Consider the following 18,623-nt stretch of genomic DNA (forward strand, 5'->3'; position numbering starts at 1 on the left):
GTCTTTGTGTGCTTTTAGCTAGAAATGCTGTTGTCATAATGTTAGCATGCTAATGAGAATATCATTTTTTAGCTATTGGTTAAAAAACACATAAATTTGACAAACTACAATCTTGGCCTCATTGTAGCAACTAAGACAACAGAGCTGCACCTTGAGCTGCGATGCTAGCATGTTTCAAAGATCCCAAAAAATAAAAAATGAGAATTAAGTTTGTTATTTTCTGTGAAATATTATAAGCTTTCAGATCGGTGACCACTGTTTTAAAGGCTAGAACATGAAGTGTACACCCACTGGCACAAAGACTGATTTACTGAGGTTGCACACCTGCTGTTGGCGCACTTGTTACCATCCCTGTGACGGCGGCAACAAAAACGCAAGTCAAACAACTTAACAGAGAAAGAAACACCAGGATATATACTGAAGTAAACCAAGAGATAAAAGTAAAAATAAACCTAACCAGAATATTTAATGAGATTCTGATATACCTCAGCGTTTTGTGAGCAGCTTTTTTTTGTCATTATCAGTCAGCAACACCTCTTCCTGTTGCCACTGGGCCGCTGCTCAGGTTTAGTCCGGCTGCTATAAAACGCAGAAATAAGCTGACCTTACATTCACTCCCACTGCCTCGAGGCTGAAGCTAGGAAGTGACAGAAACAAGCATTTCACTGTGTCTCTCCACCCAGTGCGTGGTGTGTGTGTGTGTGTGTTGCCATAATCAGTTTATTCACAGCACAGTTGCCTCTTTATAGCTCAGGTAGAGGCTCATTTCATGAAAGAGTTGCTTATGTTTCCAGGTCCACCCAAGCACTGAGTATGTGTGTGTGTGTGTGAGAGAGAGAGAGAGAGAGAGAGGGAGGCGATGTATGCATGCATGAGTTCATACCAAGTTGACCTTTAAAGCAGTAAATTATTAATATCAGTGAGTTTTATTACAGTTTTGGCGTTTTTCCTTCCAGACCTTGCACACTGATAGAAATCCTTCCGCAGCATCAGTAGTTTTTTTGGGCTTTAAATCTTGTGTTACAGCTGTGATCGTCCCTCTCTTGTGGTTCATTTCATTTCAAAGCTGTCATTCTCAGCTGAACATTTTACAGCCAGTAAATCAGTCGGCAAATCGTCACGCTTAAAAGCTCTCTTTCAATGAAAACATGCAAATCTGACCACACAATGCACTGTTTATACTCCACACAGCTGTGATTGAGGACAGAAAGAGACTTATCTACTCACCGGTTGCTGTGCATCTCAGTGCGAAGTCAAGTCACAGAAGTCTCTCAGTTTGAGGAAATTACTTGGAGAATGGAGAAACAGTGAAGAGCGGCTCTCTACCTTGTCAAAATTGTGCACTGAAGTGGGCTCACATTAGTAAACTGAACTACTGAGGACCTCCTCTCTCTCCCATCCTCTCGCCTCTCAGTCTCCACCTTTTCCCAGCACCTCCCTCTCCAATCGTATCCCCCCCCACCCCCATCTCTCACGATCCCTAAAAGGTCTCACACCATCTGCCTTCATTCTTAATTCCCTTTCGGTCCTCTGAGTCTCCGCTCTGCCCTTAAGTCTAATTAGAAGGCAACTCGAGTGAGGAATGCCCTCCAGACTTCGATGCTCTGCCATTTGCAATCTGTTGTGGGGAAATAACTACAGTATGAACCAGTCGGACCCACCAACAGGACAGGGTCTTGAACTTTTAATGAGGCATCGTACAGATGGTCCCACATTTCATTCAGTGTCTGCTCCTGAGCTCTGAATCCTTGAGGTTTGCTTCTTCCAGTGTCCAATATGAGAACATTTAATAGGTTTCTGAAATTTGCATTATTATAAAATGATAATAATTCATGCCACAGGGTGCAGAAGAGATGAGATTTCTGTCTTAGTGTAGTTCTCATTACTGCTATTATTATTATTTGATTCATGGCTTAATTGAGATGGAAATGATATCTCACAATATTAATTCATCTCATCCAGACAACTGGAACTCACACTGCTCACACCTCTCTAGATTTTGGACTCTCATAAAAAGCAGCACAGGACTCAAGCAAAATTTATTCTCTCAATTTTGACGAAGGGGTATGCAGTCACTATCAAGAAACTTAACTGATATGAACACACACATTACCCCCCATTCAGTCCATACTGCTTAGAATTAATCGAACATTAGCTGCAAGTATTTTTGCAGAGGGTTTTTGTTTCCATTGATAAATCTCATATACTGTATATCAAACCCTAAATTAAATAATAATTAAATACAAACTACCTACCTGAAGCCTTTGCCTCCCATTCTTCTTCTTGAAACTCTAGGAGTAAGGCTGCACTTTGAGAGGGCTCTGCTGGGGTGATATGGTGCTTGGAGGTATTTAAGATTAGATGGAGCTGGGCGTTTAAGGGCCTCGTATGCGAGGATTTTAATTCTTTTCTAGAAGCTAAAACTGGAGCATTATGATCTCCCCTGCTAATTACCATCAATGCTCTCGCTGCAGCGTTTAGAATCATTTGGAGGCTTTTTAAGGGAGCTATTTGGGACAACCTGACAATAATGAGTTACAGAAATCCAGCCTGGAAGACACAAATGCGTGAAGTAGTTTTGCTGCTCTGAGACAGGAGTTTATAAGTGCAACTTTTGCAATGTAAGTTTTGACAATAGACTGGACTGTGGTTGCTCTGCTACTACTTGCTGGTGCTATATATTTTTATTCATTCATTCATTCATCTTCTGTAACCGCTTGTTCCTGTGAAGGGTTGCGGGGTCTGCTGGAGCATATCCCAGCTGTCTTTGGGCAAGAGTCGGGGGTACACCCTGGACAGGTCGCCTATCACAGGGCTAACACAGAGAGACAGACAACCATTCACACCTAGATACCTACAGCCAATTTAGAAATACCAATTAACCTAATGAGCATGTCTTTGGACAGTGGGAGGAAGCTGGAGTACCCGGAGAGAACCCACGCAGACACAGGGAGAACATGCAAACTCCACACAGAAAGGCCCCAGCTATGAGGCATCAGAGCTAACCACCAGTGCCGCCCCTATTTTTATACAGTATTATATATTTAGTAACTTATATATCTTACAAATTGTATATCTTAAATATCTCAGATATTTCTTACAGTATTTAATATCTTGTTTAGTGTCATACATATACTCATATACTGTTTATTCTACGATATTATACTTTTTATATTACAGCATATCTTAATTTCCATATTTATTGCACTATATATGTATATATATATGTATTTATATGTATATATGTATATGTTTTTATATATACTTTTACACAAGATTTTTTCCCTCTAAACATTTACCTCACCTAAAAAAGACAGCAGCTTCACCTGACAATGTCACACAGTAAAGAAATTAGCCCAAGGCCAATTAAACAGACAACTGCATTTATTATTGTTTCAAGTTATTTACATCTGTTGAATTACAAAACGTGGAATGTGGCCAGAATTGGTGTGAAAAATGCAACGGCATCGACTGCTCCGTTCTTCTTTTCTTGGCACGTGGACATTTAAATTACAGTGCAGGTGCCTGCTGCCGCTGGACAATGTGCTTTGTGAGTTTTGTGCTCAATTTAGGCAGTGTTTTCGCTTTCAAAATCGCTGTAAATCACACAAAACACACACGACCGAGGAATGCAGAACAGAATCAACAGCAATCATTTCACAAAAAAAAAACAAAAAACTGCTGCGTATAAAAGAGAGAGATTTAGTTGATTCCCGGATGGATTCACAGAGAAACGCTGAAAAGGCCTAAACTGTTGCTCCCTTTATCACTTGGCTCTGATACCTCATAGAGTTTTATAAAAGATTCACCACACCCAAAGACAAGGGACCCACTGTGGCTGCGTACGAACCTCGGTTTAAACATCTTACAGGGAATGAGGAATGTGTGAATTCAAAGTGCAATATCTAAAAAAGAAATCTTCAACATGTTTCAACCAAACTCTTACAGTGAGAGGCAGGATGTGTTCGTTCCTTCCATCTACGTTAACACAAAAGCATGCCTGAACAATAAAACAACCCAGTGGGAGGAAAAAAAACAAACAACTGGAGCACGTACAGCACTAACGTCATGATATCACTGCAGGGGTGGGCACCAGTATGGATTTTACAGACATGAATCCACCTTTCCCTCATTTTTAACCGGTGTTACTAAGGTTTAATCTTTTTATCCATCCTGTCTATATATTTGCTACAGTATTATTTATTGTCTTCAGGTCTTTGTGTCTAGAGAGCTGTGTTATTCCAGTTTTTTTTTTTTAGCTGACCCGATGCTACAGCCTGGGATGTTGAGCAGACAATCTAAAATGCGTGGCTCCGTCTCAAATCGTTGTCTCTGACAGACTTCAGGAGGACTCATCTGGCATCTGGTTTCAATAATCACAGCCAATATGGATATGATTTCATGCCTGTGCCCACCCTGAGATACGACACTCACACATGCTCAGAGGGCATGAGTGCCGCCTGCTGAGCGCTGTCACCCGTCTGCGCTCATGTGTCTGCATCGCTGTGAGAAAACTGTCTCCTCCACTTCAGTGCTGCCGTTAACCTCGCCTGGGGCAACAGGAGAAGATGTGAAGGAACAGGAGGAGAGGTGGGGGGGGGGATCTTGAAAGAAGAGTGGTGGAGTTATGTGTGGGTGGCTGAAGATAATCTCGCAGACACCACGAGGTGTCGTGTTGCCATCACTGGGATCGTTGCTAGGCAACATCATCCTTCAGAGTCTTCCTCTGGGTGGTAACTAGGTTACCCCAACTTACTATCATCCTGTTGGTGCTTTGCCGTGTTTTAATGGCAAAGCTGCGTCTCTCCTCCTGATGGTCACTAAATTACGGCAGCCAGTTTGGCCGGGCGCCGGCGTCCCACCCAGGCTGGCAGCGGCTTGAGATGCTACACAAGTTCATCCAGCAGAGTCCCGATGCTGTGGTGCTGCTCAGGGGGACCAGCTATGGGTTTGTTGCACATTGGGCAGACGCAGCGTACCTCCAGCCACTTTACCAGACACCTAAGAAATGAGAGGAAAGAAATAATTTTATTTTTCACCAAATGACACACTTGTGACCCATGCATGAGTGAGTGAGAGCCCCGTTGGAGTCTACAATTTACAAGCAACACTGCACACTGCTGTAATGTGATGCTGCCACCATTTGTGTGTAAGCAGTGTTTTTGCAGGAACATTATCTTAGCTGGATGTGGGTTCTTCCTGGAGTCTGTGCTGGTTGCAATCACAGATATTATCTGAGTCCTGACCGTGAAATGATACAGCTTGTTTCAGTACAGTCTGAGATTTGTGCAGACTAAACTAACAAGACATTTCATTTAATTTTTGAGTTTTATGGGTGCTGGTAGGGGGGGGACTGTTAGCTTGAGGCTAATTGCTTTCCCTGTTTCCAGTCTTTATACTGAAAAGCAACTTGCCTTAGGTTTTTTGAAGTCCAGCTGCCTTCAACTTAGCCCTTTACAGATGTAACATAACTGGAGCATTTAAAACTCTCATAGAATCCAGTCCAGGAAACGGTCATCTTCAATAAACACTGTACTCCAATTTTACATCAGGAGGATACAGGCGTGCTTCCTCAGCCTGCTGGGATGAATTGTATCCCCCGACCCCTTTCACTCTGATCCTGAACCAGAATAATTGCAAGACGCGTGCTCAACCTGGAGGACCGTCTTAACTGTTAATCACTGGACTTCACATCGAACGTGACCGTTTTCATTCTAACGAGCAGGTGAGAAGCAGCACACGAGCGCGACGCGGCTGTCTTCTACTCACTTCCTGTGGAAGGCATGTTGGCATGGCAACACTCCCAGCTCGTCTTTCACTTTGAAGTCCTCCAGACAAACGGCACACGTCTGCTGTGTGAGTGACAGACAGGACGGAGGGAGACAGTCATTAGACGAAATAATTATCACGAGTCATCAGTTTAAAGCGGCGCGTAGCTTTTAATGGGAGCAGAAATGTGCACGTCAATCTCATCCTTACCCCGTGAAGACTCAGCTTTTTGGGATCTCCTTTTAAAACGACCTGTAGCAGGAAAAGAAACAGACAGATTTTTTTTTTAAAGAGATATATTTTTTAAATAAGCTCTGACACATGCTGCTAAAAATTAACCCCAGCCTTACCTCTCTGTATCCAAACCGCTCGCTCTGGGCTTGGTGTCGTAGTTTGCTGTAGACGAGAAGAGGAAAAATACATTTTACAATTCAATTTAACCCTGCTGTGCATGTATTATTTTATTTTTTTTTGTTTAGGGAGAGCAACAGCAAAAATACCATAATGTAATAATGTGCCATTAAAAAAAAATCTAGCATTCATTTCTTTTATGTCAGAGAAAGTCAGTGGTGGAAAACACATTAACTCAAGGGCTGCACTGAACTACATTTAAATAACAGCAATTCTTACTAATCAGTATGTAAATGATAAAATTTCCACATGAAAACAGATTTTCTTTGTATAACGGTGAAATAATAAAATTGCATTTACACATGAAAAGCATAATGAATGGTCTTATAACACTGACACACGTCAATGTAAACTAGAACATGACCAGTATTCTTGCACGTAGGTGAAATTATAAATGCTGGACATCTTGTAACAGTGTATTTACGTTAGGGGTTGACCCGACTAGTCGACTTAAACAGGAAGTCGACTAGTCGCTGATCATGTGACAATAACAACACGGACGCCTCCTACAAGACAGGTGAGGAGCCCAGTGGGTAATTGCAGCAAACTAGCAGCAACAAGTGTGTGGAAATACTTCTCTAAAGATGAAACCCATTCTACCGTGACATGAGGAACATGTAAGTCAGTCCTGACATACAACAAATGTACTACTGCAATGCACGCTCATCTGACGCTAGCAGAGGAACGGTCAAAATCCTCTCAACGACAGTCAATTAAAAACTTTAAAAAGTCGCTCAACCCCTAATTTACATAGCCTATTTGCATAAACTTATAGTTTATATCAAATACTGTGTGTACGTAACCCTTGATTAACAGTCAGTACATGCAACACTGACCCATCCCTGAACAAAGTAACATTAACATTCATATGGACAAATATAACTCCAATATTCACGCTTGTTTTACTTTTGTTTTGGACTCCATCGGCTATATCAGAAAAATTTTGTTGATGGGCCTGTTCCTAACATTGGGCAGGTAGTTGCGAGGACATTTTCAGATCCCTTTCACTCACACAAGACGCCTGTTAGAGCTGAAAACAACAACCGAACAAAAACTGAAAGATGGTAAAATCCTCCACTCGGCTGATGGAGCTGCAGACTTGGCTGCAAATCCTCTCTGTGTGCAACATCTTCCACAACACATAAAGTCACTTCATCAGCACTAAGTAACACTAAAGAGGAATCCAGCAAAATGATAGATCATTATTATTGATATATTAACATTTAAGCATCATTTTAATGTTTAAGGTTGGGCTGTTTTCTGCATAGATGCATCATATTCTATAAAATGGTGACAGATAAATAAATTTTCTATCAGAATATATGTAAAATATGTATGTCACCCCTTGCCTCTTGGTCATGAAGCTATGAAGATGATTATATTTATTTTAATTTGACTTTAAGTGCAGGTCGCTGGACTCGGGCAAAGACTGAGTTTGTGCGGTTAAATTATGGGACTGTGTGTAACTGAAGCAGCGTAATTGTAGGTTTGTTTCTTTGATAATGAGCTGCCCTTTTCCAACACATCCACGGACAAATCCATGTTCCTCTGCAGTCACACACACACACACACACACACATTGTTCACTTGAGCAATCAAGTAACTACACGTGAAACACTAACTCACGCACACGTATACACAAACACGGCTAATGAGTACGTTGCCTCTTTGAATCGCTGCACCACCCCAAAATCAACAATGGAGAGGAGATCTTTATCACTTGGCGAGCTGTGTCTGTTCAGGCAAGGTTATTTTAGGCCTCCTGTTCTTGCACAACTAAACTTAGACTCAAATGTCCATCAACGTGACGATTTAGGCCTGAAACTAGATGCAGCGGCAGAGTCTGAGATGAGAGGTGAATGTTTATTTGTGATCCGATCGCTCTAAATAGTGAAAATAAATATATATGTATAAAAAAAACGTCTGCGAGTGGGCGCTTAAAGCAAGGAAGTGACAGTTCTTCATTGTTTTTGTTATTTGGTTTATTGTTTACACTGATTGCATCTTCCACGTGAACAATGTGAGGATACACTTTCTACATGCGTGAAGGTTTCCCATGCCGGGAAAATGATGTGAAGTGTGTGAAGGGGGGAGATTTCGGCGTTTCACTTCAGCTTTTGTGCAGGAATTTATCTGCAAGGACAGAAACCCCTCAAAAAAATCCCTGTATTCAGAGTAGCTTCTTCTTAGAAATCATATTTCACAGTGTCACTGTCATCTAGCGCTAAATAGCGTCGGCAACATTGTGTGTTTGTTAAGAAAAACTGTATTTTTGATCATTTGAATGAGTTTGTAAGCACATACTGTAAAAGACTAGCAAGTTCCACCTTCTCAGCTATGATTATTTGCTGCCTTTTTCTCTTATATACAGAATATTTTTTGATTTGGAATATTGCACATGTTTTAGCCAAGGAAACAAACAGATTGACCAACAAATTTTATTATTTTTTTGTATTTGTTGGTACGTAAATACTCTTTCCCACAAAAGGAACTTAATAATATTTAACCTTGAGCTTCCTTGACCTCTTGAAGAAATTCTTCCTTACTAGCCACTGTGTTTAACAATGTGGGAAAGACTGTACGCACAAAGGCGACAGAGTGACCTTTAAAAAGTTTTCATCCACGTACACGGGGGAAGTTGTCGCTGTATTCTGTTGCACCTGGAATATGGTTTAGCGCTGCAAGGGCTGAGGCATTTAGCTCCCAGAGGACAGTGGAAACAAAGGCAGAATCCAGGATAAGCGTAGTGGAAAAAAGGCCTCCATTCTGGTGAAGGTTCCCAGAGTCGGAGGATGTAGAAAAGAAACTTGTTAGTGAATGTCTCAAAGCAGAACAGCTTGTTACTGGAGACTGTATCGGCCTCCTTGTCTCATAAAGTTGCAGAGTTCATCAACTCTAAATTTGGATTAATTATGAACCCTGGTGGTTTTTGTATCAGTACTCCCTGGCTTTCAGATCAAAGTTTGTTGGCTTTTTTCCTTCATTTTTAACTGTACCAGCATAAGTAACTGTGAAGCCACACTGATCATCAGACCAAACTAAATATCTCAGCCCTCCATCATTTCATTGTCCGCTCTATTTTTAACATAGCGCACTTGAATTGATTTATATGGTGCCTGAGTGGCCACTCTAATAATTATAAGTCATTTTTCATCATTATTAAGTGGTAAACTCATTCATTCATTCATTCATCTTCTGTAACTGCTTGTCCTGTAAACGGTCGCGAGGGGGCCGGAGCCTATCCCAGCTGTCATCGGGCGAGATTTTACTCTTGTGTTGCATGTCACGATTCACTTGTTTAGTACTTTAACATTTATAATTTATGATTTATGTAAGCCCCCCGCGACTCTCCAGAGGACAAGCGGTTTCAAAAGATGAATGAATGAATGAAGGATTTATGTAACACCTAAACCCCACAGAGAAACAGCTGGAGTACAGACTCGGTTGGAGCTCCAGTTATTTTTATTTCATTGTCTTTGTATAAACTGTGTTTTTGTGGACTGTTTCTAAAAGTTTGCTGTATATTTTTTTCCCCTTTTTTCATGGATTTAACCTCAGCACATGACTCTCTCCTGATAAACCGTGATGACCTGATGACCGTGCTTCTACGTTCACATGCGTTAGTAGGTGACCTCCAGTTTGCTCCCTGCTGCTCCCTTTCCCAAACTCTCATCTGTCCTCTGCGAACGAGACACCATCAGGTTCCAGCTTTACGCTGCTGCAGGAGCTTTGTGAAGCGCGCTTTAAACTGTAGTTAAACTTGATGTAAAGCAGTGTTGTGTCTGAGTAACCAGTTTCCTAATTAACGTCAGTGCTAAGCCTTAAACAAAAACTGCCTGTTGTTTCTTGTTTCTTTCTCTGTTGAAATCAGAGCCATCGGGGGATTTCTCAAGGATCGCTGACGGTAAATTAAAATGAGTCTTTATTTGGGGAAAGCCGCTCAGGTGGCTTAATAGCCTATCTCTCTTCAGTCATTGTATTGTCTGGCTAAAAATGCCAGCAGCTTTTCCCTTCGCACCTTGGGGACCTCATAATATCTCCCTGACTGGCTGCTCTGCTACTGAACACAAACCCAGCGCTGTTGGAGGAGATTGGGGTGTAATTAATGATGTGATATTTTTGGAGTGTGCTGTTGCTGGTATTTTCGTCCTTGTACATTGCAGGTACCGCTGCATGCATCGGCTTACGTGTCAATGTGACAGTTAGCAAACCACATGATTTCAAGTTTTTCTTTTTGGCAGGACTAATTAAAGAAGAGATAATTACATAAGTAGACAGAGTCAGACTTTAAGTCACCTCAGTGTGGGGCCCATGGTTAAACTCTACATAACAAACTCCCTGACACATGTGATCCAGAGTCTGTCTGGGAAATAATAGGCAACCTGCCCCCAGAAGAGAATGGCATTCATCACTCAGTATTCATCTGATGAATCACCCGGTCTATAAATGAATTCACAATCACACTCCTACCCGAGACTACCTCCAGCATGTTAATGGAGCCAGAGGAAGTGAGTCACTGGTTATGATTCACTGGCAAGCTCTTTCAGAGAAGCAGGAAGGATTCGAGCTTTCTCGGATGATGCTCGGGCTAGCGGGGGAGCCCAGGAGTGCAACCGCCACACGCTCCAGCACAGGTCCACCAAAACTGAGAAGTGTTCCAGCTGTATAATTAATGGGTGCTGCTGTAAATATTTCATACTTCATTCATTCATTCATCTTCTGTAACCGCTTGTCCTGTGAAGGGTGGTGGTGGGAAGGGGCTGGAGCCTATCCCAGCTGTCACCCTGGACAGGTCGCCAATCTATCGCAGGGCTAACACAGAGAGACAGACAACCATTCACACTCACACCTACGGCCAATTTAGAATCACCAATTAACCTAATGAGCATGTCTTTGGACGGTGGGAGGAAGCAGGAGTACAACACTCCGCTGGCTCTGCATGTTTCCAGCCGACAGACACGGATTTCTTAAAACTCTCTTGTATTCTTATGACAATTTGGACAGCAATTTAAATTCATGCGTAAGTCCAGAAATAGCACACCACATTACGGGATGTCAGGCAGTTTGCAAATTCAAGACATTGAGTCATCCAACAAGAGCTCAAGATCACAAACAAACCCTACTGCAGGTGTCGTCGTTTCCTGATGAGGTTATGCGCGATGATTTTTTTTTTCCTTTTTTTCTTGCGCCGCTCCTCCCGCTGTGTGCTATTCAGGCCGTGTTTATTCTGAGCAGAGTTTTCCTCACCGCTGTCCTCGCACATTGTGACGGGCGGCTTCCTGTTGCCTCACATCCCGTCTTTCAGACACAAACGTCCCCTCGGCTCATCAGGGAGTTCACAGTCAACAGCAGGAGAGGTCACCCTGTTCCTACCTCCTCCCCACCCTCACTGTCTTTCTGAGCTGCACACATTATGTCCCCGCTGTGGAGATTTATTTATTTATTTATTTATTTATTTTTTTCGGGGGATTGCAAAATCAATGCCAGTCCATCACTTTGGTCCACGCGTCTGTGGAGCCCAGAGGATGAATCCTGCAGACTTTATTGATCCGCTGACTTTCCCTGTAGCTTCAACATGAAGTTGACATTTGTTTTTTCTAGTAAAGTGAATGGATTTTGGTCCCCAGAGGATGAATCCATTAACTCGTCCTCTGGCCTCGTCAACAGGTAAAATTTGGATTTGTCCAATTTACAACTTCACAACTGTAACCTTAACCCTTCCTATGTCTGGTGGTATGGCTGTGGATGAGTTTTAAATGTTTGGTCCATCTGAACGAGACTTCATTTAACATTTGATCTGATCTAAACACAGCAGTTGTACAGGTGTGAAGATCACAACAATCATCCTTGTAGGTTGGTGATGCAAACTACAGGGCGTGCCCAGCAAGTGTGGCCAGGTGCACTTTTGCATAACGCAGTAAGTGTAAGTGAAATTAACCACAGGGTGACTTAAGACCTATCAAGCACGTTGCCTCTGAGGCGTTTCGTCAGAGCACAAATTCTTCCCGTGTTGCATTGCATGCTTGTGCTGATGCATTTCGCTTTGTTTAATGTTTTAATCACACGTCTCCCTTTTCTATAGCCCCTCACCTGATGAAGTAGCAGCAGAAGATGAGACTCAGGATAAAGACAAAGATGCCTGTCCCGAAGATGACCATGTAGATGTTGAGGGGCAGGTCCTGGAAGGTGATGGGCGGCATGGTGCAAGACTTGTTGGAGTAAACCAGTCCCAGACCACAGAAGCACCCTAGGCAAAATAGAAATAGAAACTTTAAAAGACACATTTACGGGAAGAGATAGATATATCTGGAAATGTCCCGACCAAACCAAAGGCGGCACATTTCTTGCTTAAAGTACTCTGCCTTTAATCGGCGGCCGAGAGTCAGACCCGCAGCTGCGTCCGCCTCTAATGGAAGCCGAAAAAACGAGGCTTGAAACGCAACATGTGCGTACACAAAAGAGCGCTGTGATGGTGAAAGAGTTCCTTCTTTTTACATACTTAAACATGTGAAACAGTCTTAATACGGTATCCAGGCAACCTCGTAACACACGTCTTTGTCCGATAACTAATTCAGTGTAGTTTAAAAGCACCGCAGCGGACGAGACGAGAAAAAGCCAGGGATGAAAACATTTGATTTCAGTTTTTTTGTTGAACTGAAAATGGTAAAAATCTCTTTTATGACTTAAAGCACACGAGTGCAGCAACATCGAACCATTTTCGATTGGGATGTTAGAACTGTATTCTCCATTGAAAACACATGGCTTTCCCATTACAGCTACACTCCTTCTGTGTTTGTTTTACCATGAAATATATCACGTATCGTATCGAGGCTGGAGGTAGAGAGGTGGATGAACAAGTGTGGCATGACATTAGGCAGTTTACAGTGCTTAATGGGATGTGGTTACTATCTTTTGGGCCATGGCTGCTGACAGGTGTGGATTAACTTTTAGACAGTTAACCCTGATTATTTGGTTGTTCTGAATGAAAGCATTAGGATTAAAAAAGCGCATAAAGACAATAAAAGCTGAGAATCAGTGAAAGGGATTGCAGCTGCTGTTATTTATGTAACCGACAACCAAAAAAAGAAACGACATTTATAATAAGTCCAATTTTTGGATGTGAATAATGTTGGAAATGATTCAGGGAGTAGTAAATCTGTTTTATTTCTTGAGATTGACAGTCAATAAAAGTTTTAAAACCTTAATATAACGCCCCTGGCTGGACCTGTACCTCTTAACCTCAGGAGCAGGAAACTATTTATATTTAAATCATGATACAGTTTTTCCTTGAGAGGTTCTCAGTGTTGGGATCCATTACAACCGTGTGAACGTAGAACTTACATTTATAATGCAGGAAAAAATAAAATCAATGGAGAAGAATCTGAAAATTCCCAGACTGTAAACGTGGGAATCAGGGGGAGAAACTACAGCAGAGAAGCTGTTGTACATAAGATAGACAGAGATAAAGACACACAGATAGCACACTCGTAGCTTGTGTGTCTGTGTGAGTAATGAGAAGTCTGTGTGAGAGGAAGCTTTGTGAGATCGGGGTCACGCTGACCCTGTGAGCGATAGTGAATCAGAGCTAGCGCGGGGACTCGTCGCTGCTTTCTGCTGATGTGAGCTCCTCTAGATGAGAACGGGAACGGGGGAGCTGAAGGCCGGGAGAGTGGGCAGGTTTTCGTCTCGATCAAACACTCCAGCGGCCGCTGATTAGCGCGCCGTCACCCGGAGACGAGGTGGTAATCAGTGAAACCGGCTCGCGTATTGTTTAATAGAGAGACACTTAGCCTTATGAGACACTCAGCGGCAAGCTAATTGCTGAAAAACAACTGTACTAGGAGACACTTCACTTGTGAGAGCTTCCACAGAAACAAGTTCATCACCAACTCCTTCCTCCTACATGTGTAAATGCGTCGACTGCCTGTGGTTACTAGTCCTGAGATGGACTGTCTACTAACAGATGGGTGGATATTAAGTGGACAGACAAGACAGGTGACTAGATGTACTGTATTGTGATGGATGGATGGATGGATGGATGTGGATGGACAAATAGAGGAAGAGTTGATCAGATAGATTAATGTATGATATAAATTGACTGATGGACAATAAAATGGACGATTAAATGGTTGGACAGAGTGGATGGATTGAAGGATGAATGACAGATTAATGGGCAGTCAAGCCAACAGACAAGATAGGTGGTGTAAAGCATGGACAGGTGGATGTATGGACACATTAATGGACGGATTGATGGACGTACAGGCAGATAAACATGCAGGTAAATGGAGGAGTGGATGGTTTGACAGATTGGTTTGACAGTTGGATGAATGGATAACAGAGAGATGTTGGACAAACAGGTGGATGTATGGATTAATTAAGAGCTGGACAAACAGAGAGACGGATGAAGGCCTTTACTCGTGCTGTTTCATACTGCAGCACCGTTTTTTTTAATCGATCCTTTGTGTTTCAGCCGACGTAACCCACTGACATTTCTATCTGACACGTCTCTCCCGCCTCACGCCTGGAAAATGCGGCGTGAAAAGGTCGATACTTCCCGCCTCTAGGTTCCACTCACGATGAGCGAGTAGAGATTCTCCATTAGGAATCTCTATTAATCAAGGCTCGTCAATGGGCTCTGCGTTCAAGTTGCGCCACTCGGCTCAGTGAGAGGCGACCGTTGCTGCGGGTGTCGAAGTCTGAACCCGACCCTCGATCGACGGAGGTGTGTAAGTGAACCTCGCAAACACTGAATAGAAGCTCTTTATTATCCTCAGAAGGATTTTGACCCGCCACCAAACAAAACATGTAAAAGAAGTCATACCTCTAGAGCTGTGTATAGTTTAAAGACCAGCAAAGATCACAAAGATGCTATCATTTGCTTTTGCTTTTCCAATATTTTGCAAAAAATGCACAAAAAAGTCAACATAATGGTAGAAAATGTGTATCAGTACTTCCTTTCTCTCCTATTTATTATCAATTTATGTCCCTTCAAATTATTCTTGCAACAAGGGGCCCCTGCCTCTAGGCCGAAAACAGTTTGGCTATACATCCCGTTAAATAAATAGTTTTCTTTTACATTCATTCTTCTGCTCTTTTTTTTTTTTTAACACTAAGCTCTGACACGTTAAAGTGGAAAAATAAGCTTCAGTTGTCATTTTCCTTCCAGCTAGGCCGTCATATGTGCCACCTTGACGTATCTTTACTTGAGTTTGAGCCATGTCAAAGAGGAATTTCAGTCACTCTTGACGCAGACACATATATTTTCTCGCATCTTGAGAATAAACGACTTAAAAACCAGCCTCGGAACACATGCATCTGTAAAATAAATGTCACTTACTCGCTGGTATGAAAGCACTTAAAAATCAAACTGTCATTTCAGAATACGTGAGTCACAGAGGCCGATTTTCTGCATGACGGAAGTACTTTTTCAGCTCTTAAGTGCCGTTTCCTGATAAAACTTGTGCACTAGATGTTTTTTTTTTTGTCAGACTGAAGTGTTTTTTCTTTTTAACACTGGAAGTGTAGCTGATGTTTTGGCCTTTCCTATTGTTACACTTCCTAATATACGTCAAGCAGAAATGGTGATACTGGGAAAGATAATTTTGACTAAAACGGCCAAACGTTTTGATATTTCGAAACCGAACATATGTAGCATGTGCATGACAGTAGATTGTCAACTGCATTATATCCTCTATATTCCTGAATATCACTGAGGATGTGACCTCAGTGTCCACCCCTCGTAGCTGGACGCACGTGAGGATGTGAACATGCAAACAGACGGGCACGTTGACCCAATTTTCATCTTTACATATGTCGAACAATCTGGTTATCAGAGATCATCAGCAGACAAAGAGACACACACACAGAGCGAGAGGGGGGGGAGCATACGTCTGTTCCCGTGTTCATGTCACCGCGCAGCTGATGGCACAAATCACCTGTGAAGCTGCTGTAAGACTCCCAGTCTAAATCTGGGTCATTTGTATTCAAGTGTTCGTCCGTCGTGTCCCGACCGTCTGTGAGCGCTCACGATTTCCTCCTCCACTTTTGTATGCACAAAAATCATACGTCTACACGTGATGTTTTGCTTTAGGTGGAGCCGTGGATGACCGCTGACCTATATATTGGCGCTCTCGTGAGGGGCGCCCCGTTGCCATGGCGCCAAGAGGAGCAGATGCAGAGAAAAAATAAAAAAAAGAGAGAGAGAGAGAGATGAAGGCTGGCTCGCAAAAGTTCTCGTTTTGAGGATGTAGAAAATCTAAGCCGGGGGAGATTCTCTTGTTGTTGTTCGAAAAGACAGGAAAGTCCCTGTGTGATTTGACAGAGCTGTAAAATGCCTCGATTATAGTTTCCCTGACAGCTCCTGTGAGATGCCTGGTGGGGTTTTGTCCTATATACGCCGTGTTCACACAAAGCTGCTCCTGCGTGCACTCAAGACAGAACTTCCCATCAAATATTCAGCACTTTACATGGGGGGAAACACTCAGGCCTGCATGCACGGCTGCTGCTGCTGCTGCTGCTGCTGCTGCTTCCGAGAAGAAAGTAGGTTGGGCCCAGAACTCCCCATCACATGCACGAAAGCATTATTACATGTATCACGCATAAGCACGGAGACAAAGGCAGCCATGATCAGAGATATGCTGACACACAGAGCAGACGCCGAGCTGTGGCTGCCTCATACTCCTTCATTTTTCCAGCAGAATGTGGCGGTGTTTATGTGCGTGTACTATGAATAGCAAGGGGGAGTTGCACGGCACAAAGGGAGTAATTGTTCTTGTCTGAACACCACAAATAGTCCAACGGAGGAGGCTGCTGCATTCAAACAAGCAAAGTCGGAGGGAAAAGAAGGACAATCCATCAGCTGCACCGGGTCTCACCGTGACAATGAGGCGCTGGAACACCATTTCGCTGCAATGAAGGGACTCACTCTGCTTAAGTGTGACTGATGCGCCCGCAGACGCAGACAGCACTTTCAGATAAGACAGAGAAGTTGTTCAGACCTTCGGAGATAATTGGTCAAAGGGTGCGAGTGGGAGACTGCAGATAGAGTCAGCAAGTCGTAAGCAAGATTACTGAGACAGGAGAGCTCAATGACCAGCCTTGTGTGGAATCACTTCAGATTAAAAAAAATCAAGGTTTCTACTAATCAAGCAGTCTCCGATTAAACCAATCAGTACAAATATCAACTACTGAACTAATGTGGCATGAAATTAAACAAACAAATTGGTAAGAATTCACCTCAAATTGCTCTTTTTAGCATTTATAGTCAGTACACAAACACAATTAATCACACATCGTAACCTCTGGAGCTGCAGCTAATCATTATTTCATTACTGATCGTGTTCTTGGTCAATAATTGTGTCAGTTAAATGTTGGAAAATTGGGAAAAGGCCACCTCAGCCACAGGTGATGTCTTATTTGGCTAAAGATTATCTTACTTATACTTATATTTAGGTTGATTGCACCAGTCTTCTAGATTTTTAATAATATAAATATAATATGTGTGAGCGTGTGTTGCAACAAATACGATAAGGTATGTAAATAAAAAAGGCAAATAACAATTTGAGAGGATTTGGCCTAAAAAGATAAAAATCACAGATTAAAGATTTTCTGAATTCTTCCAGCTGTAGTAAAGTCATTTATTACAAGTAAACATAGTACCTCTATGGGAAGTATATTAAGATGTTATAGCAGTCTGTTCCTACAGCCTATTGTCATCTAACATCATGTGGACTTCCACTTATGGCTGTCCACAGGAGGAAGTCAGCTTAATAAACACTTGAATGTCGTTTTTTTCTTTTTATAGCATGTACATGCTGCTTATAAATGGGATTTTAAAACAAGAAAGCTGTTTCCATGAGACTGTTAAGCACAAATGAAGCACCACACACGTATCTCAATGGCAGGAATTTAGATTTTCTTCAGCATATATCTGTCCACACAGCAGTGTCTGGGGGAAACACTGGAGTGGTCCAGTCTGTAATTTGCATCGAAATAACTGACATTACATCGCAGAGGCCTAACAAAACACCCTTGTCACATCTAAAAAAAAAATGATTTCCTCACCGTTACACCACTGAAACGGGTGCATCAATGCACCAGAGGGGAGTCCTTGCCAGCGGGATCCGATTCTGTTTACCAACAAGCCGCGGCCGCCTGTGTGCGGATGGATGACCGCAACGGAGAGAGAGCTCAAGCGCAGGGGGGAGACGGTGTTCCAGCTGGGCGAGAGGAGAGGTGAGCGACGAAATAGCACCTATTTAAGAGGTCGTAAATGACGAGTAAACAAAAAAAAAAAAAAAAAAAAAAAAAAAAGGGGGACGACAGGGCGCTTTTATCGGAAGCTGGAGCGGAGTTGGTGCCACATGCCGTGCGCGTTGGACTCGAAAAGCAGAAACTGTGATGTGGCTTTTCCCCTGCTGCTCCACGGTGCGGTTGTTTTGACT

At 42.6% G+C, this 18,623-nt stretch overlaps 1 protein-coding gene across 2 annotated transcripts; it reads right to left on the minus strand.

Moving 5' to 3' along the window:
• Positions 1-3,374: 3,374 nt before the first annotated feature.
• Positions 3,375-18,346, minus strand: rnf122 (ring finger protein 122). Of its 2 annotated transcripts, none has more exons than XM_084551274.1 (6): positions 18,244-18,346; positions 12,271-12,427; positions 6,120-6,165; positions 5,980-6,021; positions 5,770-5,849; positions 3,375-5,001 (listed from the first exon to the last, which is right to left on the minus strand). In XM_084551274.1, exons 1-6 carry the CDS (start codon positions 18,266-18,268, stop codon positions 4,887-4,889), a joined length of 465 nt encoding a protein of 154 aa, XP_084407400.1. In that variant the 5' UTR covers positions 18,269-18,346; the 3' UTR covers positions 3,375-4,886. The 2 variants fall into 2 exon arrangements, with proteins under 2 accessions (XP_084407400.1, XP_084407399.1); XM_084551273.1 differs by having other exon boundaries at positions 5,770-5,852.
• Positions 18,347-18,623: the final 277 nt, after the last annotated feature.

Source organism: Chelon labrosus, assembly GCF_963514085.1.
Source record: "Chelon labrosus genome assembly, chromosome: 9".
NCBI lineage: Eukaryota > Metazoa > Chordata > Actinopteri > Mugiliformes > Mugilidae > Chelon > Chelon labrosus.

Excerpts from the sequence above, each read along its gene's own strand:
- rnf122 (XM_084551273.1), bottom strand. The coding sequence starts at position 18,268 with ATGCACCCGTTTCAGTGGTGTAACG. Across the intron at positions 6,166-12,270 it reads TTCTGCTGCTACTTCATCAG|CAAACTACGACACCAAGCCC; the intron begins GTGAGGGGCTAT and ends TCTCGTCTACAG. Across the intron at positions 6,022-6,119 it reads AGCGGTTTGGATACAGAGAG|GTCGTTTTAAAAGGAGATCC; the intron begins GTAAGGCTGGGG and ends TTCCTGCTACAG.